The sequence below is a fragment of the Loxodonta africana genome, chromosome X (assembly GCF_030014295.1).
Source record: "Loxodonta africana isolate mLoxAfr1 chromosome X, mLoxAfr1.hap2, whole genome shotgun sequence".
NCBI lineage: Eukaryota > Metazoa > Chordata > Mammalia > Proboscidea > Elephantidae > Loxodonta > Loxodonta africana.
Genome location: NC_087369.1, coordinates 25,733,365 through 25,760,712, shown reverse-complemented (window position 1 = coordinate 25,760,712; position 27,348 = coordinate 25,733,365). Strand labels below are relative to the sequence as shown.

The 27,348-nt window shown below is 39.3% G+C and overlaps 1 protein-coding gene across 13 annotated transcripts in view; it reads left to right on the top strand.

Annotated features, from left to right (window-relative positions):
• APOO (apolipoprotein O) overlaps positions 1–27,348 on the top strand; it is an 85,505-nt gene that overhangs the window by 36,209 nt on the left and 21,948 nt on the right. For 12 of the 13 annotated variants that reach the window (XM_064278092.1, XM_010595739.3, XM_064278094.1 and 9 more), the window contains 3 exons: positions 5,095–5,172; positions 20,117–20,181; positions 23,305–24,816. In XM_064278092.1, the coding sequence (XP_064134162.1) occupies positions 5,095–5,172; positions 20,117–20,152 (114 nt within the window). In that variant the 3' untranslated portion in view covers positions 20,153–20,181; positions 23,305–24,816. Of the gene's footprint in view, positions 1–8; positions 55–5,094; positions 5,173–20,116; positions 20,182–23,304; positions 24,817–27,348 lie in introns of those variants that run through there. The other variant, XM_023555156.2, reaches the window with a different exon arrangement.

The following is a 27,348-nucleotide window of genomic DNA, read 5'->3' as shown; positions in this document are numbered from 1 at the left end:
TCCAAAAGGCGGAGTTGTGTTTATATTCATCTCTGGTCTAGAGGATGTTACAAGGTTGGTAGGTCTGCTGGCTGTAGTCATGTCATAAATTGAAATTGCACAGGTTTCCTGAAATATTTTTAGTCTCTCTGAGGAGAGTACTTTATTTCTTTTAAGGAACAAAATAAAAACTTTGAGGTGATTTACTGCCTCTTAAAAACTTGGTTATTTACATTTATTTTGTATAACTTACTGATTCTTATGGCAGAAAGCTTTTCCTCAGTCTTTTTAAGCATGTGATTTTTTTTCAATAAAGTTGAATTCAAAGAATAACAGTAGAAAAATATAGTATTTTTCTATATAACTCTTCTTTTTAAACTGAGCTTTGCCAGTTTTGGAAATTAACACTAAGCATTCTTGGGCACAGAAAATGGAAATAAATTTTTTTTAGAAATGTTTTCATACTTTCCTGGTATTTCTGTCTCAACATCTACCATCATCTTTGCCCTGGTATATTCTGCTTTGAAACAATGTAATCTCCCCATTCAAGAAGACACTTAAATGACTTGGGTTTAACAATATATGTTAATTAATTTCACTGAGGACATGTTCAGTTATAATGGGTGAATGAGACTCAGATTTTTTTTTCTGTATTGAAAAAAAGCAGATTGGACTTCAATCTAAGTTCTCAATATAAAGTGTTAAGTTCTTTAAAAAGTTACTAGAGAAAACTAAATGTAATAAAGGTAATGACTTAGGTGGAGTTTGTTAATTTGCAGCAAGTAATCCATTGAGATTATATTCTAACTATAGAGGGGCTGTTAACATTTGGCAAATTGTTACAGATAATACCAAAGGAAAATGATATTACTATCCTCTAGGATGTTCTGGGAGCCCTGGTGGCACACTGGTTAAGAGTTATGGTTGCTAACCAAAAGTTCAGCAGTTTGAATCCACCAGCTGCTCCATGGACACCCTATGGAACAGTTCTACTCTATCCTATAGGATTGCTATGAGTCGGAATTGACTTAACAGCAGGGGGTTTTTGGAGGATGTTCTAGGATTCTAAACTCTTGTTTACTTGAAAGAAAAATCATTTTATCGTTGAAGTTGTTTCTGTAATGTACTGTCCTCCTTTCCCTCTGTCTCTGTGGAGTAGCTTTTCTAAGGTCATCCTTTCCATTCATGATGACCATTCTGTTCCTTGTTCCTTCTACCTATCAGAGTTTTGCTTCATCAAGTACCATCTCTCTTTTGCATCTTCAGTCTCTTTCCTTGCCTCATCTCTTCCCTCTTAACCAACAAACATACTCAAGCCTCCGTATTCCAGAAAGTCCTTCTCTTGATCCTGGCTCCCTTTAAGCTTTTGGTTCTCTCTTTTACCTTCCTTTTGGGGGCATACTTCTATTCAGCATCTTTACTTTCTCATCTCCCATTCCCACCAGCTAGATACAGTCTATAATGCCCACTACTCTACTGAAAGTATTGTTGCTATGGCCACTTTGGCTGATTCCAGGTGACAGCCATTTATCCTCATAGGCTTCATTTTGTCTGCAGCCCTTGGCACAGTTGATTGTCTCCTCCCTTGGTGGTCTCAGTACTGCTTTTCGCCTGGGTTTCATTTTTTTTGGCTGATTCTTAGCCACCACAGTGAGAGAGGGTTCCACAGGAGGTTACTAGTAGTATTTTGGCAGGTAGGTAGAACACTGTAAAGCTAGACCAGAGGTTCTCAAAGTGTGGTCCTGGGCTAGCAGTATCAACATCACCTGGGAACTTGTTAGAAATGCAAATTCTCTGGCCACAACCTAGACCTACTGAACGGTAAAGGCAGGTAATCTGTGTTTTAGAAAGCCCTCCAGATGATTGTAATGCTCACGACATTTGAGAACTACTGATGTAGGCCAGTAGGTAGCCTGAAGAGGTCGTGTCTGGCAGTTAGTGAGACTCAGAGAGTCCCTTAGAACACTGCCAAACGCAAGGTGGGTCTAGGTTTTGAGGTCCTGGGCAGTTTATGGAAACAGTGACCCAGTAGCCAGAACTGGCATATCACCTGGAGACTCAGTCCCAGGAGGCGGCAACAGTACAGTCACCAGAATTAGGCTCTGAAGGCTTTGAGCCAGGACTGACCTGATACTGATTTCACTGAGTTCCTCGTGACAGGATTGAGTCCTTATCCCTGGATCAGGCTGCGATTGTAGGTGAGAGTCCAGTGGCCCCAGCCATTGGGAGTTGATGGCTTTGGTGTCTAATGCCAGTAAGACCTTACCAGCATGGGCTTGACATTGTTTATAACAGTCCTGGAGGCAGATACTTAATGTTCTATTCCTGCTCCAGCCCCAGCTCAGAAACAGTGAATAATGCATTTGCATGCCCTGGATAAAATAACTAGTTAAACATCATGTCATTCTGTTATGGTTTCAACAGTAACTGGTGGGCTTGGCTGCTGGTTTACAAATACATGTGGCTGTCCCCAGTGTGGGGGTTGTTTTTTTACCTTTGATGCTACAGTATATGTTACAAAGGATCTTTTGTATTCACAACCGAGATAGTAGGATGTGAATCTGAGTTGCGTTCTTGTTTATTTTTAAAGTCAGTGGGAAGTTTTGTCTTTTTTTTTGTACCCAGGATGAGTCAGAACAAAACAATTGGCTTTATTTCAGGGCTTCGAACCCGTTCGGTCATGGCTGACGAAGCGAAACCTAAGATAATTCTTGTCTACTATCTAGTTGGTGAATACCCCTCTCCCTTCCTCCCCACAAGCATAACCATCAAAGAATGTTTTCTTCTCTGTTTAAACCTTTTCTTGAGTTCTTATAATAGTGGGCTCGTAAAATTTGTCCTTTGTGACTCACTAATCTCACTCAGCATAATGCCTTCCACGTTCATCCACGTTATGAGATGTTTCACAGATTGATCACCGTTCTTCATCGTTGCATAGTATTCCATTACGTGAAGTGTGAATATACCATAATTTGCTTATCCATTTGTCTGTTGATGGGCATCTAGGTTGTTTCCATCTTTTTGCTATTGTGAACGGTGCTGCAATGTACATGGGTGTGCGTATATCTGTTCGTATGAGGGCTCTTATTTCTCTAGGATATATTCCAAGGAATGAGATTGCTGGATCGTATGGTAGTTCTATTTCTTGATTTTTAAGGAAGCACCAAATTGATTTCCAAAGTGGTTGTACCATTTTACATTCCCACCAGCAGTGTTTAAGTGTTCTAGTCCCTCTAGAGCCTCTCCAGCATTTATTATTTTGTGCTTTTTGGATTAATGCCAGCCTTGTTGGAATGAGATGGAATCTCATTGTAGTTTTGGTTTCCATTTCTCTCATGGCTAATGATTGTGAGCATTTCCTCAGATATCGGATTGTCTTCTTTGGTGAAGTGTCTGTTCATATCCTTTGCCCATTTTTTAATTGGGTTATTTGTCTTTTTGTTCATGTTTTGCAGTATCTTGTAGATTTTAAAGATTAGATGCTGATCGGCTTTGTCGTAGCCAAAAATTTTTTCCCAGCCTATAGGCTGCCTTTTTACTCTTTTGACGAAGTCTTTTGATGAGCATAAATGTTGGATTTTTAGGAGCTCCTAGTTATCTGGTTTCTCTTTGGATGTTTGTGCATTGTTAGTAATGTTTTGAATTCTGTTTATGCCATCTATTAGGGCTCTTAGCATTATCCCTATTTTTTGTCCCATGATCTTTATCATTTTAGATTTTATATTTAGGTCTTTGATCCATTTTGAGTTAGTTTTTGTGCGTGGTGTGAGGTGTGGGTCTTGTTTCATTTTTTTGCAGATGGATATCCAGTTATGCCAGCACCATTTGTTAAGCAGACTGTCTTTTCCCCATTTAACAGACTTTGGGCCTTTGTCAAATATCAGTTGGCCATATGTGGATGGATTTATGTCTGGATTCTCAATTCTATTTTATTGGTCTGTGTACCTATTGTACAAGTACAAAGTAAAATGCTATGCAAAGATAAATTATAAAAATTAGGAAGAGAGTAATAACTGCTTTCAGAAATTTGAAGTACTGTTAACTTGGAAGGAGGGCAATTGTGGTTCAGTGATGACATTCTCACCTTTCATGAGGGAGTCACACATTCAATTGCCAGCCACAGCACCTCATGCGCAGCCACCACCCATCTGTCACTGGAGGCTTGCATGTTGTTACGATGCGGAACAGGTTTCAGCGGAGCTTCGAGACTAAGAGAGACTAGAAGAAAGACCTGGAGATCTACTTCCAAAAATCAACCAGTGAAAACCCTGTGGATCACAGTGGCCCAATCTGCAACCAGTCATGGGGATGGGGCAGGACTGGGCAGCATTTTGTTCTGTTGTGCATGGTGTCACCATGGGTTGGTGGCCACCTTGACAGCAGCTAACAAGAGCAGTTATGTGAAAGCGTAGTCATCATTCTTTGTCATAAGTTCAACCAAGAAATGCAGATTACCAGGAGGCATTTTTTTTTTTAAAGTTCAGTACTTGAAAGTGTTTCTTAAATTTTCAAACATTTAAAGCCAGCTAGCCAAAGGCAGGCTAGCGCATTTTAAGGTAGTGAGCTTCATGACCTGGAAATATTCCCTGACCATGGGTCCTACCTCTTAGGATGTTATAGAAAGAATTCTGAATTAAGTTACTTCCCAAATCCATATAGGAACTCAAAAACTTTCTGTTTTGGGGGGGCCTGGGAAAATAGGGAACATATTCATTGGGCTCACCTATTTTTTATTTAAACCCTTAAAATGGATGGTTGATTTTCACCTTAGCAAATGTGAATTGACTGTTATGTGCAAGACTGGATACTAGATGCGACAGGTAGAAGTCTTCTGTGTCTGATTTTCTTCCATCAGCAATGATCTACATTTTTTTGACTGAAATTTTGAAAGTTATAGCAAAGTATTTTAAAATGTAACTGTAAACCAGACTATTTTTCTTACTGTATCATTCTTATCTTTTTGTTTGCTTATGTTGCACAGTTTTAATACGTATGTCCCAAGACTTACTGCATGATATAGTTAAATACAGAATTTTTAGAAACAGGAAAAAGAAAAATTGTTTTCCTTACCCTCATATATGGAATAGCAGTTGATCTTTTATATTGTGTTTCAAGGTCAGCGGGGAACTACTATATGACTGGGGTTTGCGAGGCTACATAGTCATAGAAGATCTGTGGAAAAACTTTCAAAAGGTGAGAAGCATCTTTTTTATTATCTTCCTTTTGATTTAAATGTGTGGTTTCTCTAGGGTTTTGTAAAATACTTGCCAACTCTATTGGTTTTTCTTGCTTTTTGTTTGTTTTTAATTATGCCTTCCGTTCACATTTTCTGGTGACCTTTATTGGACACGTGGTAGAACTTCTGAGCATTTGATTATTATCAGCAGGATTAAATTAGTGATCACAGAATACATTGCGCCACAGCCTTAGACCATAATTTCCTCTCTATTGTATTTATAATCTGTTCAAAGCATAGTTTTATAAAAACGGGATTCAAAGGGAAAATAGTATGCTTCCAAGTAAAAGATAAATAATTGAGACCCCTTCCATTTGTCATAAGCTCAGTTCTTTTCATTAGCAGTGCTGTAACTGTGCATCCCTTAGCCTTCTCAGCCCAGTTATGGGCATGCATCTTGGTGTGTTGGGGGCCAGCCACCAGCCACAGGCACCTTCTTGTGCTGTCTGGTGGATGAGCCGCAGAGAGGAGGTTGTGTAATTTTAAGGGAGTGTCATCTTTCATCTCTTCTAGCAGCCACATAAAGTTTGCTGGAACATTCTCCCCTTCTTTAATAAGGAAGCATGAGTATAGAATAAGGTGTCATGTCTTCTCTAAGGACTGAGAGGGTATACAACCAGCTAAGGAAGAATTAGGTTTATATTAACAGATACCTTTTACATTATAGATTAAAGGAAGTTCATTTTGACTTTAAATTATTTCAGATGAAGATACTCTTTTAAAAAATATATAACTGTCTCAAAATTAAAATCCAAAATTTTGAAATGGAATTTGGAAGTACCATTATAGAATAAATTATAGGCCCTCCTCAGTGTTTACGTAAGTAATCTTCCATGAAGATCTTAAGACTAATTTTTATATGAGTGGCTTCTAAAGGAATTAGTCTGTTGAGCCTGTTTAAACTGGCTCTTGAGTAGGAAGTTCTGTATCAATATCAAGTGTCCTTTGGCAATCCCTTTTATAGAATAAACACTCAATAGATTTTTTTTTTTATTTCTCTGACATTTTCTTTGGAAGCTTTCTTTCCTGTTTAAAAAATTCCTTAACAAGTCCACACTGAATTCTATGTGGGGAAGGAAATAAATGTCAGGAAAAATGTACGCTGCCCTAGAAAGAAGTGTGGAAAGTGAGACTAGATCAGCCTCCACTCTGAGTGCCCAGTGTGGTGTGACAGATGCACACCAAAGCCAAAGAGGGGTGCCAAGGGAACCTCTTGCTTGAAAACAGCTTTCTAACTGCTCTGAGAACTCAACCCAGTGCAGAAGCAACTGGCCTGTGGGAGGAATGCAAATGAAACAGGCCAATGTTTTGCGGTAATTTGAAAACATTAGATATTAAAACTACTCAAATAGTATATGAGTCTTCTGCAAGTAGGGTGGTAAAGATTTCTAATTAGCTCGTAGTTGGTCAGCATTTCTTTGTCTAGTCTTCTAGGCCCTTGACCTCTTAAGAGGTATTGAGAATTTGAAGTGTTCTGTTTGTTTGCTCTCAGAACATAGTTTCCCTGACAGCTTTCTGTTCGCGGTAGAAAGTAATAGATGTTGACTATTTAAACTTTGAGCTTCAGTTTTAAATACAAAATAGCAGAAGGCCTTATTAATTCAAGATTAGATAGATTTAGATTTCAGAAATCGTTTGATAGTGAGGTCCCAGTTTTTCTTCCCCCCTTGTTGGATTTTCTGGGCTTCAGGTTTTTTTTTTTTTGTTTGTTTTTTAATGAGAGCAAAGATTTAAGCTACCCTGTAACAGTAATCTGGCGGGGCCCTGGAGCTGAGTATATTTTATTTATGGTATGTCAAGTAATTCATAATCTAGTAAGGGAGATGAGGAAAGTGCACAACCAAAATACTAAAGAGAACATGGTAAGTGCCATCAGAAACACACAGAAAAATTAAGATTTTTGGATAAAGAAGAGAGTCCGTCTCTTTGAAAGGAATTGGCAAAGTACTTCACCAAGATTTTTTTGTTTGTTTGTTAGCTCGTTTAGAAATTGATTTTCAAGTCAAGCTTTAGTTACCAGTCTCAGTTAGGTACAGTCTAATTCAGAATTGTTTGTACTGTAATGATGTAACACGAATAGACATGCCTTTAGTTGTAAATAAAGACATTTATGGAAGTTGTGTTTACAGTAAGGCCTAGAAATTTAAATGGTATGAATAATGGCTCAGTTCTCAATTATATTCTTTCCCGGGGGCTCTGAACAAACCTCTGGCATTTTGCTGCTCTGCCACCTCCTTTCTCCCTTTTATGAATTAATTCTAAATATTTGCACTGAGTCTTCTATCAGTAATATTTGGCTAAGGTGTTCATTCAGTTCTGTCATCATCATTGGTCACTTAAGGGCAATTTATCTGCTTTAGCCAAAATGATCTCTGCTAGAATAGTGAAGAGAAGATAGGTGTGCCTGGAAATGTTGTCATCGGAGTGTGTTCTAAGGTTTGATTTTTTAGAAAAAAGAACATACGTGTATGCAGTTTAAAATCCAGCACTATAATGACCATACATTTATCAACCATCCAGCTTTAAAAACAGGAAATTACCAATGCCTTCAAAGTTCTCCATATGCTCAGAGGGAACTACTCTCTGGAATTTTGTGTTTTTCATTTCCTTGCATTTCTTTAAACTTTTCTGGTTAGTTTTAACAATGTATGTGTGTATTTTAAAACACTCTAATTGAACTTGCCTGTTTTTTTGCCTTTATAATTTAAATAAATATACAAAGTTTACATAAGTGGAGTTTTACTATATTATGTATATTATTTTGTAACTCTTTTTTTTTTCCTTAGCATTATGTTTATGGGCTACGTATGGCTGTAGTTTGTTCATTTGCATTGGTATAGAATACTTCTTCGTGGGAAAATACCCATGTTGACGGATAGTTGGGTGGTTTTCAGTATGTTGCTGTGAAGACACAGCTGTGAACATTTTTGTACATGCGTCATGGTTTGTGAGGAGTTTCTCAAGGCTGGGATTCCTGGTTCATACGGTCTGTATGTCGTTAGTTTTATTAGATGAAGCCAAATAGTTTTCCAAAGTGGTTGTTCCAATTTATTCTCTCAGGGCAAAAACTTGGTATTATTAGACTTTTCAATTTTTGCCAGACTGGTGGCTTTAAAATAGTTTTTCAGTATTGGGGGGTATGTGTATGGGAAGATGATTTTCCTCCCAATTTTTATTTCAAAAAACTTTCAAACTTGCAGGAGTAAAACGATGAATATACCCTTCACTGGATTCACTAACATTTTGCTACATTTGCTACATTTCTCTCTTTACTCATGTGTGCTCATGCACATATTTTTTTTCTGAACCATCTGAGAACTAGTTGTAAATATCATTGCACTTTCCACCCATATCTAACTCAGTTTGTATTTCCTAAGAACAAAGCCATTCTCTTATGTAATCACAATACCATTATCATACTCAGGAAAGTTAACATTTCATTTTTTATATAAATATTACTTAATATATGTTGCATATTCAAATTTTCCCAGTTGTGACAGGAAAGCTGGTAATGGGGAACCCAAGGTCAAGATGGGAAGAGTGTTGACATGTCATGGGGTTGGCAACCAATGTCAAAACAATATGTGTACTAATTGTTTAATGAGAAACTAGTTTGCTCTGTAAACTTTCACCTAAAGTACAAGAAAAGAAAAAAGAATGAGAGCCAAGAATACATCACTCTAACAGCCCCATGAAAATGTGGACACAGCCACCATGAATACTAATTACTACCCTCTACCGTGGATAGTCAGTGCTGGGGCTGCCCCTAGGATGACTTCTTCCTGGCCATGTTTCTCAGAGTCTGTATCTGGGGGGCATTCAGTTAACCAAGCTTAGGTCATGGGTTCCTGGCCTAGCTGCAAGGGAGGCTGGGAAATAAGTCTGGCCTTTTTGGCTTCTGTGGTGAGGGCTAGGCTGGCATCCTACCAAGCCTCAACTGAGGGGATTCAGAAACTTCATAGGAAGACAGCTTGGATACTGGGCCTCTAAAAATGGGGAAACATCCATTTCTCTCATGGAATGCCTAAGGAGAACAATGGGAATGAAGATGTGTATTACCCAAATGATATTTCACTATTTAAATATGCATCCCCTCTTTTCTAAAAAAATGGAAAAAATCCAGGTCGCGTTTTTTGCTGTTTCCCTCAGGGCTCATGTTTGCAAATAAATGCCTGATTTCCATACTCATGAAGCCAGGGCAACGAATGTGCAGCTCAAGGTTTCTTGCTGGCATCCTATCTTTCATCATTTTATTCCTCTGACAGAGAACTTAAAGTGACCCCTATTTCCCATTAAACAGGAAGCCCCAGCCACTCTTATCTCTGCAGTGAGTACCCAGTCTCAACGGGCTACGCTGCTCCAAATTAATGGAACCTCATCAAACAGACTGTCAGTGACTTTTGCCCAGCTAAGCTTTTTAAGCTAGTCTTCAGACACTGAAAAGCTGACTCCTCCTGTGGAACTCTCCAGCAGCTTTCCCCTGCATATCCCCAAGGGAAGGCCAGCCACAGCAGTGACCCCAAGCTAGTGTGGCGAGAGTGTGGGCTTCAGTCTATGTGCCCAGGAAAGTCCATGTGATCGGAATGTTTCAATTGTATTAATCATATACTCTTAAATGAGTATGGTATTAAGTAGTTGAGCCCTGAAATAAAGCTGTACTTGGATAGACACCAAAAAACATTTTTCCAAATTGCTCCAATAATGTACTTTCCTTAATTTTTAAATTTTTTTATAGCTAAGTGAATTAATATAAGGCAAACATCCTTGTAATCATCGTCCAGGACAAAGAGTTGAACTTTGCCAGCCACCTAGACGCTCCGCCTTCTAGACCATCCCTATCATAGTCTTCTCTTTTTCTTCAAAAATAATTACTATCCTGAATTTCATAGTAATCATTTCCTTGTCTTTCTTTATGGCTTTATCATCCCAGTGTTTATCCCTATCACTTTAGTCTTGCTCATCATTTTTTTTTTTAACTTCATATGCCCTTTAAATCTCTTTTAATCCTGAGTTGGAGCCCTGGTGGCACAATGGTTAAGTGCTTGGCTGCTAACTGAAAGGTTGGCTGTTCAAACTCACCCAGTGGCTCCATGGGAGAAAGACCTGGTGGTCTGCTCCCGTAAAGATTACAGCCTAGAAAACCCTATGGGGTAGTTCTACTCTGTCACGTGGGATCACTATAAGTCAGAATCAACTCATCAGCACTTGACAACAACAATCTTGAGTCATGTGATAATCTCAAGTCAAATAAATCAAAATTCATACTTTTCTTGCCTCAACTATGAGGATATAACAGATCTCCACTTTTCTACTTCTCTGTCCAGTTCTGATACCAGCTGCCCATGCAGCACTTCTCTGACTCTAGCCACCCAGAGTTAAAAGAACACTGTCCTTCAGACTGCCAAATAGGCAGACACCAGCTGCAAGTGGGTCCACACAACACCCTCACTTCTGACCTGCTGTCTATAAATTTGGGGTTTCCCTCCAACCCTTCAGGATGCCAGCCGCAAGCTCAGGAATTCCTCTCTTGGCTCCCTCATTCCTGATCTGCTGGCTTCTACTACTCCTTTGGGTTCGATAACTTGCTGGAACAATTCACAGAACTCATGGAAGGTGCTATTGTTACTATTACAGTTTTATTGTAGAAAAAAAAAGATACAAATGAAGAGACTCATAGGAGGAGGTCTGGGAGGGTTCCCCCCGCATGGAGCTTCCATGTCCCAAGGGATGCATCACTCTCCTTTGTGCATCAGTGTCTTTCACCAACCAGGAAGTCCATGAAACTTCCATGTCAAGAGCTTTTATTGGCTTCCTTATGTAGTCTGAGGTCAGACCAGCCCCTGCCCATTAGCACAAACCCCCAGGTGTGATCTAGAGGTCTAGATAACAAAGGCAGTTTAAATACTCAGGAAATTCCAAGGGTTTAGAGTTCTCTCTCAGGAACCAAGGACAAAGGCCAAAGGACTTGAGGTAGAGTAAATCTTTACCCCACAAATCTTCAGGTTCCCCTTCCATCCTTTTATTTCCTTACAATTTAAGGAGCCTGGCACTTTGGCCTATAGAGTTTTCAACAGTTTGGGTTTTGCTGATTGTATACTTATGGTGCAGTTTAACGTGTTCCTCCGTCCTCAGTATTCCCTCCAAATTGGCAGCTGGGTCCAGAGGTTGCTTAAATAGGCTCCTGTTTGATCCTTTTGGCAAAACTATAGATGGTAGTGTTTCCTTTTATTAGAAGGCACGTAAGTGTGGTTTTCACTTTTCTTTTTAGTGTTAGCATCTCTTAATGCTCAATGCCTACCCAACCCAGTGCCATCAAGTCGATTCCGACACCCATTAATTCATTGGGATTGCAAAAAATTACATTCTACTTCTGTCATTTTATTTTCCTGTATAGCTGGAATGATTTAAAAAGGAACCACTTCCCCTCATTTATTAATTATCCGATTAAGGGAAGACAGGATAAATACTTGATTTTTTTTTCTGCTTATTTATCCAGTTTTCAAAATAATGAATTGGTTACTTCTCATCCTCAGAGGGTTACCAATTAGTTTTTTAAAATTTATTATTATGAATTCATAGATTTAAACATACTGGATTGGTTTCAATCCATTATAATTCTTATCCTTATTAAAGTTCAAATTTTCTCATCTTTGGCTAGTAAAGTTGGCTCTGAGTTCTTTCGACATGATCCAAGTAGTCTGTGATAGTTTTCTCAGTATCTGGCATTTCAAGATGTTCCCAGAATTTCTCATTGTGGTTTAAATTATGTTTCTCTGATTACAAATGAGGTTGACCATCCTCGCGTGTGTATATTGGTTTCTCGAAATGCAAATGCCTGTTCATCCATTTTGGCCATTTTTGGTATGGGTCATTTGTCTCTTTCTTATTAATTTATAAAGATTCTTTATCTTTTTTCTAGATACAAATATTTGACACAGTGGCTAATATTGTCACAGTGGCTGCAACAGTGGGCTCAAACATAGCAACGATTGTGAGCATGGCCCAGGACTGGGCAGTGTTTCATTCTCTTGTTCATAGGGTGGTTATGAGTCAGAACTGACTTGATGGCACCTTGTTGTTGTTGTTAGGTGCTGTCAAGTTGGTTCCAACTCATAATGACCCTGTGTACAACAGAATGAAACACTGCCTGGTCCCCCACCATCCTTACAATCATTATGCTTGAGCCCATTTTTGCAGCCACTGTGTTAGTCCATCTCGTTGAGGGTCTTCCTCTTTTTCGTTGACCCCCTACTTTATCAAGCATGATGTCCTTCTCCAGGGACTGATTCCTCCTGATAATGTGTCCAAAGTATGTGTGACGTAGTTAGTCTTGCCATCCTTGCTTCTGAGTAGCTTTCTGGTTGTACTTTTTCCAAGACAGATTTGTTTGTTCTTTTGGCAGTCCATGGAATAAACAATATTGTTCTCTAACACCACAATTCAAAGGTGTCAATTCTCCTTTGGTCTTCCTTATTTATCGTCCAGCTTTTGCATGCATATGAGGCGATTGAAAACAATGGCATCTAACAGTGTTTTTGGTTGTGTGTTTGCAGATGTGTTCTCCTGGTTTGGGGTTTTTCTTTTCAGTTTTGGTGTCCTTTGATGATCAGAAGTCTTTAATGTAGTTGAATTTGTTGATCTTTCCCATTATGATTCTCACTCTTTGACTCAAGGAGCTTACTAAAACCATGAAAATATTTATTGATTGTTCATTGCTGATCTGAAACCCTCTCAGGATAGTCTCATCCCAAGGTCTGACTATCCCAGTTAGAGGCCAGAAATGGGTGTCAGCCCTCAGGGTCTCAGCTGACTCTTCGAGAGTTGTCTTATGATCAGCTATACACAGCAGTGTGTTTCAGTAAATGTCATATTTTAGTTTTTCACTAGGTTTTTAAAAAAATGTAACAAGTTACTATCACAGAACTGTAGAATGCCTGTTAAAGATCAGCAATAACTAAAAAGAAAAGTTAGAGTAATTCTTTAAAGGGCAGGAGAATACGTAAAGAAACAGACCTGGTGCTGGAATAATTTGGAAAGGGGTAGAGGTGATGGTTGCACAGCGCAATGAGTGTAATCAGGGTCACTGAATTGTACACGTAAAAAATGTTGAATTGGCAACTGTTTTGTTATGTGTGTGTATATATATGTATATAAAACAATAGAAAATGAACCAAAAAATCTCCTGTATATATAGTGTATAAAACATAAACCTGTTACCAACATGAAAACTGACCAGAACTTGAGAAGCTGAGCTTTTCATAATCCACGTTCATGCTGGCTCAGCAGGAAAACAAAAGGGAAGTAGCAGCCACCACCCTGAGTAAACATGTCCTGCTTTCTCTTCCTGTATTCAGAATTCCTGAGCTCTCTAAAAGCACGCGATTTTGGCTGAAAGTAAGTTATGTAACTTTAAAACAATCGCCTTCTTTTTAGAAAGTCATACCTGCTTGGTATCAGAAAAGATTGGCTGATGGGATTCAGTGTGGCATGATGGTTAAGAGAGTGGACTCTGGACCTGGGGTACCAAGGTCCTGCTCCCCCTCTGCCTCTTAACTAGCCTTGAAACCTTGGGAAATTACTCAGGGCTCGGGGAAATGGGGCTTGGCCTCATAGGGCTGTTTTGATGATTAAATGAGTTTTATCCATGTGAGGAACACAGAAAATGAACAGACTGTAGCACATGATAGCCGCCAACCACTGCTCATGTGACACTGCCCATTTTCGCTTTCTGCCTGATAATGTCTGCTGATGGAATATGGAGTCATAGGGCATACACCTCTTAGTCAAGAGTGTTTTCGTTTCCTATTGCTCCTGTAACAGATTATCACAAACTTAATGGCTTAAAACAACACAAATTTACTGCTGTCTTAGTGCTCTGTAGGTCAGAAGTCAAGTACTAAATCAGGGCGTGGGCAGGGCTGCATTCCTTTCTGGAGGCTCCAGTTTCCTGCTCATGCTGGTGGTTAATAGCAGGTTCCTTGCTATTGTGGGACCAAGGCCCCTTTTCTTGCTGAGGGCCATTCTCAGCTTCTAGAGGCTACAGCATTCTTTGGCTTATGGCCCTGTTCCTCCATCTTCAAAGCCATCAACAATGGGTAGAGTCCTTCTCAAATCCCATCTCTTGACCTATTCTGTTTCCCTCTTAGTCTTTAGAGACTCACGTGATTACAATGGGCTCACCCAGATAATCCAGAGTAATCTGCCTGTTTTAAGGTCAACTGATTAGCAACCTTAATTCCCCTTTGCCATGTAAGGTAACATAGTCACAGTCCCAGGACTAGAATGCAGACATCTTGGAGGGGCCATTATTCTGCCAATCACATACATCGAACTGGAATTTCACTGGGTTCTTTTAGTAGATCGTTCTTACCTTTTATTTCCTCATCAAAAAAGTTGAGAGACCTGCTGTATATGATAAACCTGTTCCTGTCAAGTCAATTTCAACAGGACAGAGTAGAACTGCCCCATAGGGTTCCCAAGGCTGTTATCTTTATGGGAGGAGACTGCCACATCTTTCTCCTGGGGAGTGGCTGGTGGGTTCGAACTGCTGATCTTTCGGTTAGCAGATGAGCGCTTAGCCACTGTGCCACCAGGGCTCCTCTGTATACGATAACTAGCGTTTATTGAGCCCTTGCTATGAGCTTCACCCTGTGTGCTAAGCTCTTTAGGCTATCATTTCATTTAACTCTCATGAAAAATCTGTGAGGCAGGGTTTATTATTAACCAGTTTTATAAATGAAGAACTTGCACTTTAGAGAAGTCATGTAATTGATCAAAATAATTCAACTGGTGAGGTGCTCAGACATCTCAGTGGGCTACTATACCTCTGGTGGCATAATGGTTAAGTGCTACAGCTGCTAACCAAAAGGTCAGCAGTTGGAATCGACTGGAAGGCAACGGGTTTGGTTTGATTTACTATACCTCAGAGGTTTAGCAGGAAATCCTCCTTCACGTGGCAGTGCGTAACTATTAGAAATCAGCATTTTATTTTTAAAATATGTTTCAGTTTTGCTAGCAGAAATTGTAATTAATGCTTGTGAACACAGTAAGAAAAGAATTTTTTTAAAAACCAAAGCCACTACATCATCTTGAGACCAGAAGAACTAGATGGTGCCCAGCCACAACCGGTGACTGCCCTGACAGGGAACACAACAGAGAACCCCTGAGGGAACAGGAGGAGAACAGTGGGATGCAGACCCCAAATTCTCATAAAAGACCAGACTTAATGGTCTGACTGAGACTACAAGGTCCCCGGTGGTCATGGCCCCCAGACCTTCTGTTGGCCCAGGACAGGAACCATTCCCGAAGCCAACTCTTCAGACATGGATTGGACTGGACAATGAGATGGAGAGGGATGCTGGTGAGGAGTGAGCTTCTTGGATCAGGCGGACACTTGAGACTATGTTGGCATCTCCTGCCTGGAGGGTACATGAGAGGGTGGAGGGGGTTAGAAGTTGGCAAAATGGACACACAAAGAGAGAGTGGAAGGAGGTAGCGGGCTGTCTCATGGGGGGGGGGAGTAAATGGGAGTATGTAGCAAGGAGTATGTAAGTTTTTATGTGAGAGACTGACTTGATTTGTAAACTTTCACTTAAAGCACAATAAAAATTATTTAAAAAAAAAAAAAAAAACCAAAGCCAACTATGCTTTAAATTTGGATTATAAAGAAAATGAATGAGTTATAAAATGTTTTAATAAAACTGTTTCTCTGAAAATGAAAAAAAAATTAATTTCTGGCTTGTGCTAAACCAGGAACTGCCTTTTGAAGTCAAATGTTTTTTCTGAGATCATGGCGGTCTCTGCCAGAGAGGTCTGATTTGTTATTGGGGTGGATGGATTCAATATTTCTTTAGTGACATATTTGACTTGTCATGTTATAGTATAAGTGATATATAACCAAACAAGAAAATTTTCCTAGCAACAGAGTTGTTTCTTTCAATCAAAAGAATGTTTTTTAATATAATTTTTATTGTGCTTTAAGTGAAAGTTTACAAATCAAGTCAGTCTGTCACACAAAAACCCATATACACCTTGCTACACACTCCCAATTACTCTCCACCTAATGAGAGAGCCTGCCCTCTCCCTCCACTCTCTCTTTTCGTGTCCATTTTGCCAACTTCTAACCCCCTCCACCCTCTCATCTCCACTCCAGGCAGGAGATGCCAACATAGTCTCAAGTGTCCGCCTGATCCAAGAAGCTCACTCCTCACCAGCATCCCTCTCCAACCCATTGTCCAGTCTAATCCATGTCTGAAGAGTTGGCTTCGGGAATGGTTCCTGTCCTGGGCCAACAGAAGTTCTGGGGGCCATGACCACCAGGGTCCTTCTAGTCTCAGTCAGACCATTAAGTCTGGTCTTACGGGGATTTGGGGTCTACATCCCACTGCTCTCCTGCTCCCTCAGGGGTTCTCTGCTGTGTTCCCTGTCAGGGCAGTCATCGGTTGTAGCCAGACACCATCTAGTTCTTCTGGTCTCAGGATGATGTAGTCTCTGGTTCATGTGGCCCTTTCTGTCTCTTGGGCTTGTAATTACCTTGTGTCCTTGGTGTTCTTCATTCTCCTTTGATCCAGGTGGGTTGAGACCAATTGATGCATCTTAGATGGCTGCTTGCTAGTGTTTAAGACCCCAGACGCCACTCTTCAAAGTGGGATGCAGAATGTTTTCTTAATAGATTTTATTATGCCCATTGACTTAGATGTCTCCTGAAACCATGGTCCCCAGACCCCTGGCCCTGCTACGCTGGTCTTCGAAGCATTCAGTTTATTCAGGAAACTTCTTTGCTTTTGGTTTAGTCCAATTGTGCTGACCTCCCCTGTATTGTGTGCTGTCTTTCCCTTCACCTAAAGCAGTTCTTATCTACTAATTAGTGAATGCCCCTGTCCCACCCTCCCTCCCTCCCCGCTCTCGTAACCACGAAAGAATGTTTTCTTCTCAGTTTAAACTGTTTCTCAAGTTCTTATAATAGTGGTCTTATACAATATTTGCCCTTTTGCAACTGACTAATTTCACTCAGCATAATGCCTTCCAGGTTCCTCTGTGTTATGAAATGTCTCACAGATTCGTCACTGTTCTTTACTGATGCGTAGCATTCCATTGTGTGAATATACCGTAATTTATTTATCCATTCATCCGTCGATGGGCACCTTGGTTGCTTCCATGTTTTTGGTATTGTAAACAGTACTGCAATAAACATGGGTGTGCATATATCTGTCCGTGTAAAGGCTCTTATTTCTGTAGGATATATTCCGAGGAGTGGGATTGCTGGGTCATATGGTAGTTCTATTTAAGGAAGCGCCAAATCGATTTCCAAAGTGGTTGTACCGTTTGACATTCCCACCAGCAGTGTATAAGTGTTCCAGTCTCTCCACAGCCTCTCCAACATTTATTCTTTTGTGTTTTTTGGATTAATGCCAGCCTTGTTGGGGTGAGATGAGATCTCATTGTAGTTTTGATCTGCATTTCTCTAATGGCTAATGATTGTGAGCATTTGCTCATATATCTGTTAGCTACCTGAATGTCTTCTTTAGTGAAGTTTCTATTCATAAAAAGAATGTTTTTTATGTGCTCATTTTCTTAGTGGCTGTAAGATGCAAAGGCTTATGAACTTTTTTTTTTTAATCATGGTAAAAAGCTTTCGAATTTAACGTTTTATATTTTGGAGGTTGAGATGCTGGTGAGTATAGAGAGTAGAATATATAAGAATATCATTCAAAGTGCTTTGCAAACATTACGTTAGGGGCATTCTGACCTGAAATATACTTAGGTAGAAACAACATTGTTTTTATGCCGGACCCAATTTTTGGATGTGATTATCAGACTTACCGTTAAACCAAACTCGTTGCTGTCAAGTTGATTCTGACTCACAGTGACCCTGTGGAACAGAGTAGAACTGCCCCATAAGGTTTCTAAGGCTGCAGTCTTTATGGATGCAGACTGCCACATCTTTCAGGAAGCAGCTGGTGGGTTTGAACCACCAACCTTTCGTTTACCAGCCAAGCACTTAACCACTGCACCACCAGGGCTTCTTGACTTACCCTTATAAGCCTCTTGTTATCTCTTCTTGCTTTTCATTTATCACACCTCCAAACTTTTTTTTTATTATTACACTCATCAGACCTCTAATTTCTACTCCATTCCCTTTGTTTATTCAATAAACCTATGAATACTGTGTGCTAGGAATCCCTACGGATATTGTGCTGTCCTGAAGCTTACAGATTCCTGGAGTATTTGAGCATTTAAGAGATAATTACACAAATAAGGAAGTGCCTGGGTGCTAGGAAAGTGAATAAAAGGTTCTCACCTAAATTGAAGGGCAGGGTACAGGTGAAAGCCTTGATCTAAAGGATGAATAGCATTTAACCAGGTAAAGAATTGGGATTTATCAATCTAGGTAAAACAAAACCTGTTGCCATCGAGTCGACTCCAACTCATAGCGACCCTATAGGACAGAGTAGAACTGCCCTATAGGGTTTCTGAGGAGCAGCCGGTGGATTCGAACTACCGACCTTTTTGGTTAGCAGCCCAGCTCTTAATCACTGTGCCACCCAGGGCTCCGATCTAGGTCAAGGAGTACATTTTTTTAAAAAAATAATTTGTTGTTGTTGTTGTTGAGAATATACACAGCAAAAACAAACAACAACAACAAAAAAAGTGAAGATCTTGTCCCAGGAAGGAGCTTGGCAAGTTCAAGCAACAGCAAGAAAACCTCTGGGGCCTGTGGTGTGGTATGCGAGCAGGAAAGTGGCTCTGGAGAAGGAGGCAAGTTGCACAGGCAGAGTCCTGTAGAGCTTCGTTCAGAGTGACAACTATGACTGGGTGTTGATCATGACCCACCAAGGAAAACATTTGGCCACGTTCCCCAGAACTCCATCATCAAATGGATGTGGTTGAAAAATAAGTGATCGTATAATTTTCCTCTAAACCAGGACACTCTTGAAAGGAGCACTATTAATTATGCTGGGACAGTGGCTCAGTATAGCCTGGGCAAACCAGGAAGTAGGATTACGGTGCTAATAGACCATTTCTCAGTCACTCCAGTAAGCCCCAAAATTGCCTAGAAACCATGCTGTGAAATTACAGGATTAGTCACATGTTCCTGTTTTCTCACTCCCCTCCCCCTCTGCACATGGGTAACTCTGAGAGAAGGCAACCAGGAAAACCTGCGCTAAGTCTAGACCACAGACTCACAGCCTCACAGCCTCACTGCCTGCTGAGCTGCAGCCTGATGTGTTTCAGATTGCCATCTCTGGAAAGCTCAGATCTTTGACGTAAATCAGGTCTTACTAATGTGTTTTCAGAATTAAAGTCTTAAAAGCACACAGGAAAGAAAGTTAGGCTTTAAACGTTTAGCACATGAACTTTTCCCAGTAGAAAGTTTCCCACATCACTTCTCATGGATGACATGACCTAATTATATGTTCCTGATGACAGCCAGGCAGAATGGGTGCGGTCTGATTATAACCCCTTTCAGAGTAAACATGTTTTGTGAATTAGCCTCTAATGTGGGTGATACATGGAGCGGAGTACTTACAGGAAGCATTCTCATAGTTGTGAAACCTCGTACACAACTTCAGTCTAAAGCTGGACTCCTCCAACAGTGACAGCGGCATGAAGTATTAAATCTTTCATGGATATATTTTCACTTTTGATTTTATTTTTTATAGAATCAACTTATTAACTGAATCTGTGTAGTGAGGATTAATGGAGCTTTACTTCTTTCTCATTTCTTGTCATTGTAGTAATTCTGTTCATTGAGAAATGGATCACTTTGCATTATTCCTTCAACAACAAATTTGTATAATAATATTTAATGTTTCCATTTAAATACTGAGGATGGGCACTTGAAGAAGTTTCACTATTTCTTTTCAAACTGGGTTAATACTCTAACTTTTGTTTTACAAGCCAGGAAATGTGAAGAATCCACCCGGAAATAAGTAGAATATGACTTGCTCTGACCGTTTAATCAGGTAAAAAACAAGAAAACTCTATGGTTATTCTCAGCATTGTTAGTGCCAGCTTGAAATGACTTGTCTTTACTGTAACTTAATTATGGCAGTTTCAAGTTGCTGTAGAAACACAAAGATTGGAATAATATTTTATTTCATCTTTAATTTCTGGGTTTCAGTGCCATGAATTACTTAACTGTGTTTGTTCCAGAAAATTACCTGGGTTTTTTTAGACAAGCTAGAACTGGACAGTTGGGATTTATCTAGTCTTTTTCAAACGGTTGAAAAGTGCCATTGTTTCTTAGGTTTATTTTTTTTACTAAACAGCACTTCATTTAGTAAGCATACTTCTGTTCATCAAATAGTCTTTCAATAAACATTTGTTGAATGCATGACTATTATAGAGGAGATCAAGGTTATATAGAGACATTCTCTTAAATGACATAGGGAATCCATAGGTATAATTATTCCTTCTTTAAAGATTGAATAACCTGAGGCTAGGGAAATTTAGGATGATATCAAATGAAGACAGAAAATCGATGAGATTTCTTCTGGTCTTATACTCAACTTACCATTTATTTTCATTTGTTCTGTATTTACTTACTGAGTACCCATATATATTAAAAACTGTATAATAGCACTGTGATTTCCTGGTAATTAGAAAATTATACGCCCACTCCTCACTCATCGACACATTTAGGTTCCAAAGACCAGGTCGTTATGTGAAAATGGAGGATGACTGCATCATTACATAACTGCCACAATTTAAAAATTACATCATTGTATAACTGCCAAATTACATCATTACATAACGGTCAAACCACTGAGGATCATAGCCCAGTCAAGTTGACGCATAACCTTAACCATCACAGCTAGTGTTACTTTCGCCTCACACCTTGGCAGTGGGTTTTTTGTTTTTGTTTTTTATACCAAGCAAAGCCATGCCTCCATGTGACTCCTGTGCAGTGGTCCTGATCCAGCTTTAGGAGTCAGGGAAGACAAATCCAATTTATCTTTCACATTACAGCCTTTCATATTGTAACCCAAAGTCAGTAGTCCTCAGATTTTATTATACAAATGAATCATCCAGGGGTCTTGTTAAAATCCAGAGGCCTAGGCCTCAGCTCAGAATCAACGTCTCTAGAGAGTAGGGCCAGAGAAAGGAGACTGTAGGGTGAGGAGCAGAAGGCCACACGTGTCCTCTGGAGACTTTACACTGAATAATTATATTTCTCTACATTGAACAATGAGAATAAAGTGAAACTATGTAAATATCCATCTTATTTTTCACAAAAGTATTCTGGACCAGTGCTCAGCTTGCCATACATACAGAAAAGATTTCATTATTTTTTAAAACTTTTCTTTAATTATAAAAGTGATGCATGTTTGTTATAAAAAATTTTTAATTTGTGTTACCCACTACTGCTTTCCCATAGGTAATTGTGTTAAAAGTTTGGTCTGTCAGTTGGTCTGTCAGTTGGTCCCCCCCTCCCTGCCCTGTCTTTCCCCTCTTCCCTCCCTTCACCCCCTTCCCTTGCTCTCCCTTTTTCTTTCCCTCTCTGTATTCATACAGAAACCCTGGAGGCATAGTGGTTAAGAGCTACAGCTGCTAACCAAAAGGTCAGCAGCTTGAATCCACCAGCCATTCCTAGGGAAACTGTATGGGGCAGTTCTACTCTGTCCTATAGGGTTGCTATGAGTTGGAATCGACTCAGTGGCAACGAGTTTGTTTTTTTTTGTTGTTGTTGTTGTTATGCATTCATACATGTTTTTGGGTTTAGGACAAATGGGGTCGTATACCTTATAATTTGTTCTGCAAGTACTGTACACTGAAAACTCTATGAGGGTACATAATCACAATTTTATTATCACACCTAAAGAAATTAACATTCATTCCTTCATGTCGTCTAGTATCCAGTCAGTGTTCAGATTTCCTTGATTGTTTTCATTAATAACTTTTTACAGTTGATTTGTTTGAATCAGGATTCAGATAAGATCTGCCCATTGCATTTGGCTAATAGGTCTCTTATGTCTCTTTTAAATTGTAATAGTTCCCTCTCCCTCTTTTTTCCTTTCCATTTATTTGTTGAAAAACCAGCCTTGTTTGTCCTTTAGAATTTCCCCTGTTCTGCATGTAGCCGTGTGCATCAATTTAGCGTCATTCTGTTTCTCTCTTGGTTCCTCTCTTCTGTCCATTTCCCATAAAGTGATAGTTGGATCTGAAGGCTTAATCAGCTTTAGGTTCAGTTTGTCAAGAATATTTCACAGACAGTGCTTTGTTTAGTTAATGTATGTGGGATGAATGAGTGAACTTTTTTTTCCATATTATATCATGTCCATCTTTCCTTGCCAGTACTTATAGATCTCCTTCATTCCTTCTTGTAGCTGCTTAATAATTTTCCTAGTATGGACTACCACGATCTGGTTAATCCTTACTAATATAGCTTGTTTCTAGTTTCTAATTCTTAACAATGCAGTTAAATCTATTGGATGCTTAGAGAAGTCCAGAACAGATTAAGAAACTGAGATAGAAAAGGTAATAAGCTTGCAGTTCACATGTTTAAGAATTTTTTGTTTCATATTCAAAGGTCAAGCGAGTAGTCACTGGCCGCTAAAAAATGTATAAACCTCTAATTGCTAAGTATATTTATTACATATTAGGAAAAAAGTGATCTGGAGAAGATTTGGTTTGTCTTTGGTGTGTCTTTGGATTTATGTGTGTTTCATTCCAGAAAAGAATAATGGGGGTGATGTGAGGAAAGGTGTACATCAGGCTGACAGTGATATAATCGTTCTCTCTTCCAGCAGATGGATGGACATGTAGTTGCTTGGTCTTTGGAGGGTGAAGGAGTGGCGTATGTTAATGCCGTTTAGACATCTGTTTTTCATTTATTCATTCATCTGTATTTAATTATTCTCAAATACACAGCTAGTTGAGAATCTGAATGTAAAAAACCATTCCGATTTTTAGTTTACCCATCTGTAAAATGGAGATAATCATAGCTTTCTCTGGCTCATTATGATCCTTATGCTAATGTAAATGTTTTACATGGTTTCTCTATTTAAATGTAAAGAATTTTCAAAATGCAAAAGAGATTTTTTTTCTGGCACAGTTTAATTAAGTTTTTCTTTTCTTTCCTTTAGCTATAGGTAAACATTGGAAACTCCATACAGTAAATCAGTATTTCTCCAGAAAAATGGCAGAGAAGTCAGCGTCGAATGTAGTAAATTGGCTTTGTTCTTCAGGAAAAGCTACGCCTTTCTTTATCTTGGGTGATGCCATATTATAAGTGGACTAACCTGGAACCTTTTCACCTAGAGATAATGTACAAGCCTTAGAACTCCTTGTTCTCATGTTGCTATTTATGTATATAATTAAAATTCCAAGTTAAAAGAAAACTCGTCCTGCTTTCTTTTCTGATATTATTGAGTAATGTTTTAAGCATATCTTGTGTCCCTGTGTGGGGTGCGTATGAACGCATGGTTTGTGTTCATGGTGTGAGTATCTGCGTATGCATATGTGTGTGGTGTGTGTGTGTATATGTGGGATTTGTGTGTGTGGTATGTGTGGGTGTATGTGGGGTTCATCTGTGTGCTGTCTCTGTGGGTGCATATGTGTAAAAAAACCCAGCTATAACTCTTCTTAGGTTTATATCAGCGGGTGGTCTGTAGGAGCAAGGTTGTCTGTAGAGTCCAGGCCCCACAACAGAGTAGAGAAGAGTGGCCCTGGAGCTGAGAGACAATGCTTCCATAACCAGCACAAGGAACAAAACGTGTAAGTAATATAGTTTACCTGACTCTGATTAGAAGACATAAAAGAAAACAGTGACAGTGATCGTGATCCCTTGTTGTGTGCCCTCCCCATCTAGTTTGTACTTATCTTCTGGTACTTGAATGCCAGTGGAAGATTCATAATGAAGTAGTATATGTCCTCTGCCAGTGGAAAAATAGGTATATGGTTGTGTATGTTTGTTCTCTGTATGTACACCTTGTATTCTCCTCCTTTTTGGCCCCTGAATGTACAGCTCATTGAGCTCTGCATTCCCAGTGCTGGTGGAAACAGCAGGAGCCTTTAACTTGTCAACCAGCCAGGAAGGATGGCAGGGGAACAGTATGCGAGAGACGGTTCAGAATTTCCAAATTCTAAGCATATTTGGAAATTGTAAATCTTTGTGTTCTTGTGTCTTCAATTTAATTCCTAATTATTGACCTTATAGAATTGATAGCAGTCTCTAAGAGAGCAGTACACAAATAGAACATGGACACATTAATGTTAATACATTCGACATAATCAAAATGGTAGAAACAGTGCCGGCATTGTTATTGAAGTAATAAGTTGAAGCAAATTTGTCCCTAGAACAATCCTTCCAGTCACACCCAAGAGTGTTTTATTTCCTTTCATGCTGAAATACTTTTGTGTTTTTGTACCATTCTAATATTAAAAAAAAAAAATATTTTAAAGCTGTGCCTAAATTACAACATTTCATTGTCAATATTCTATTATTATTTTAGGTTTTTTCCATTTGGCTTGGCTTCCAACATTACCTCCAGAAAGTAGAGATTCCATGAGTTTACTTGGTCTTGAGATTACTTGATCTTAGAAAAGATTAAGAAGAAATAGCCTACACCTCCATGTGCTCTGGACATCATCATTCAGTAGGTATTTGAGTACCTCCTAACTGTAAGGCATCACTTTCCATTTTTAACCTTTTAATCAATATTGAAATGTTGCCTTAAAGCATTTTAACTCCTCAGTGGAGGTAGGCATCACAGAGCCCTCTCCTCGTAGAGTTGTTGTTGTTAGGTGCCTTCAAGTCAGTTCTGACTCATAGCGACCCTATGTACAACAGAACGAAACAGTGCCTGGTCCTACACCATCCTCACAATTGTTGTTAAGCTTGAGCCCACTGTTGCAGCCACTGTGTCAGTCCATCTCATTGGGGGTCTTCCTCTTTGTTGCTTACCCTCTACTTTACCAAGCATCATGTCCTTCCCCAGGGACTGATCCCTCCTGACAGCACGTCCAAAGTACATGAGAATGAGTCTCACCATCCTCGCTTATAAAGGGTATTCTGGCTGTACTTCTTCAAGACAGATTTGTTCCTTCTTCTGGCAGTCCATGGTATATTCAGTATTCTTTACCAACATCACAATTCAAAGGTGTCAATTCTTTAGTCTTATTCACTGTCCAGCTTTCCCATGCATATGAGGGGATTAAAAACACCACAGCTTGGGTCAGGTGCACCTCAGTCCTCAGAGCGACATCTTTGCTTTTTAACACATGAAAGAGGTCATTTGCAGCAGATTTGCCCAATGCAATGTCGTTTAATTTCTTGACTGTCGTTTCCGTGGGTGTTGATTGTGGATCCAAGTAAAACGAAATCCTTGATAACTTCAATACTTTCTATCCTGGTAGAGTGTGACTTGTATTTAGTACAGCAGGGGAATCACCTCCCAACCAGGATAACTCAGTGCCCTTTAAACTATTTTTGATTTATAGGTGGTGGCCCAAAGATCTTTCCCTTTTGTGCCTTTTGGTCTCCAATGTTGCCCTTTTTAAAAATATTTAACACTTTCTGCATACCTTCCACGTGCCCTGAACTATAGGGAAAATATAAAACGTGCATATTATAGAATCTTGCCCTTCTCTAGCTTTTTATTCTTTTCAAAATACTATTTTATATCTTTCCTTCCTTAGCTTATTCCTGATCTTAGTAGATCTGTATTCTGTTTTTCTCTGCCCAGGGTAGTAGTCTCTACTTGCTTTTGTACTTTTTACTCCATTTCTTTGACCTTTTCTCCTTATAATAGAAGTATAAATTTCAAGCCACTTTGTTATCTGCAACTTAATCAACATAACCCTACTTTAAAAAACTTAAAGGGCTTTGGAGAGATCGTTATCCACCATTCAAAGCGATTTAAACTCCTCTGAAGAGATAAATGCGGTGTGGTTCATTCTGCTATAATGTAATAGTTGGATTCCTGAGACAGATTGCTTTGTCAAAAATCAAGATTTAAAAGTAATTGCTTCAATAAAAAAAAAAAGACTAGGAACACTGAAGAATGTCTTCATCAATAATATCACCTTTTCACTGCTTGGGACAAAATCAAACCAAATTGTGGCACAGCTGATAACTCCTAGTAGTACATAGAAGAACCTCAGCCAGCTGAGGGACCACCCACCCAGGCAGTGGAGTAACATGTACCCAGACCACTGGGTCAGCAGTTTTTGTTGTAAATGACATGCTGGATCCTGGGCCATTAGTGGCCCGTATAATGCAAAGAACTTTCCCTCATAGATCAATCACATTATATCCAGATGTCCTAAAGAAAACTCAAAATGTGGGCAAAATGCCTTTGTTCGCATATACAGGTAGAAAAATGTTCAAAGTTAAATAGCAAATCAATGACAGTTAAAATGAGGCCATGTAGTGAGTATTGAAGAGTACTGGTGGTACACTGGTTAAGCACTGGGCTGCTAACTGAAAGGTCAGTGGTTCGATACCACCAGCTACTCCACGGGAGAAAGATGTAGCAGTCTGCTTCCATAAAGATTACAGTGTTGGAGACTGTATGGGGCAGTTCTACTCTGTCCTATAGGGTTGGTATCAGTTGGAATCGACTCAGTGGCAATGTTTTTTTGTTAAGTGAGTATTACTGATTTTTATTTAAGATATAATTCAGACTCCTTGAATTTAGCCAAAAAAGGCAGAGATTATGTTCTCCTTATTGCCCTGTCTGAATGGATGCGCTTTGTACTCAACCTTAGGGAAAGGTCTAGTATTTAAAGAACACTTTTCCAGCAGTATTCATGCTTATTTTATGACCTGAGTGATTTACCACGAGTGTAAATGTTTTCACTTTTTAATTCAGTGTACCCAGTCGATTTCAAAAACCACTGACTGGAGGACCAGCAATGTATTTGTGAGGCTAAACACTCATTCAAGGCTCAATTTTAATTCAAAAGTAAACATTTGAAATAATAATTTAGTTCACCATGGCTTGAAAGAAACTTAAAGATTGAGTTTCTGGTTTTTACTCTGTAACTCTGATGTTTTGTTTCCCTTTTGATATGTTCAAGTTTCAAGCCAATAATTAGTCAGCACATAGCACTAAAGGTACAATTAGGTCAAACTCTTGACCTGACCAAAGTTCAGGCATATTTATGTTTATGAAGTGATAGCCAAG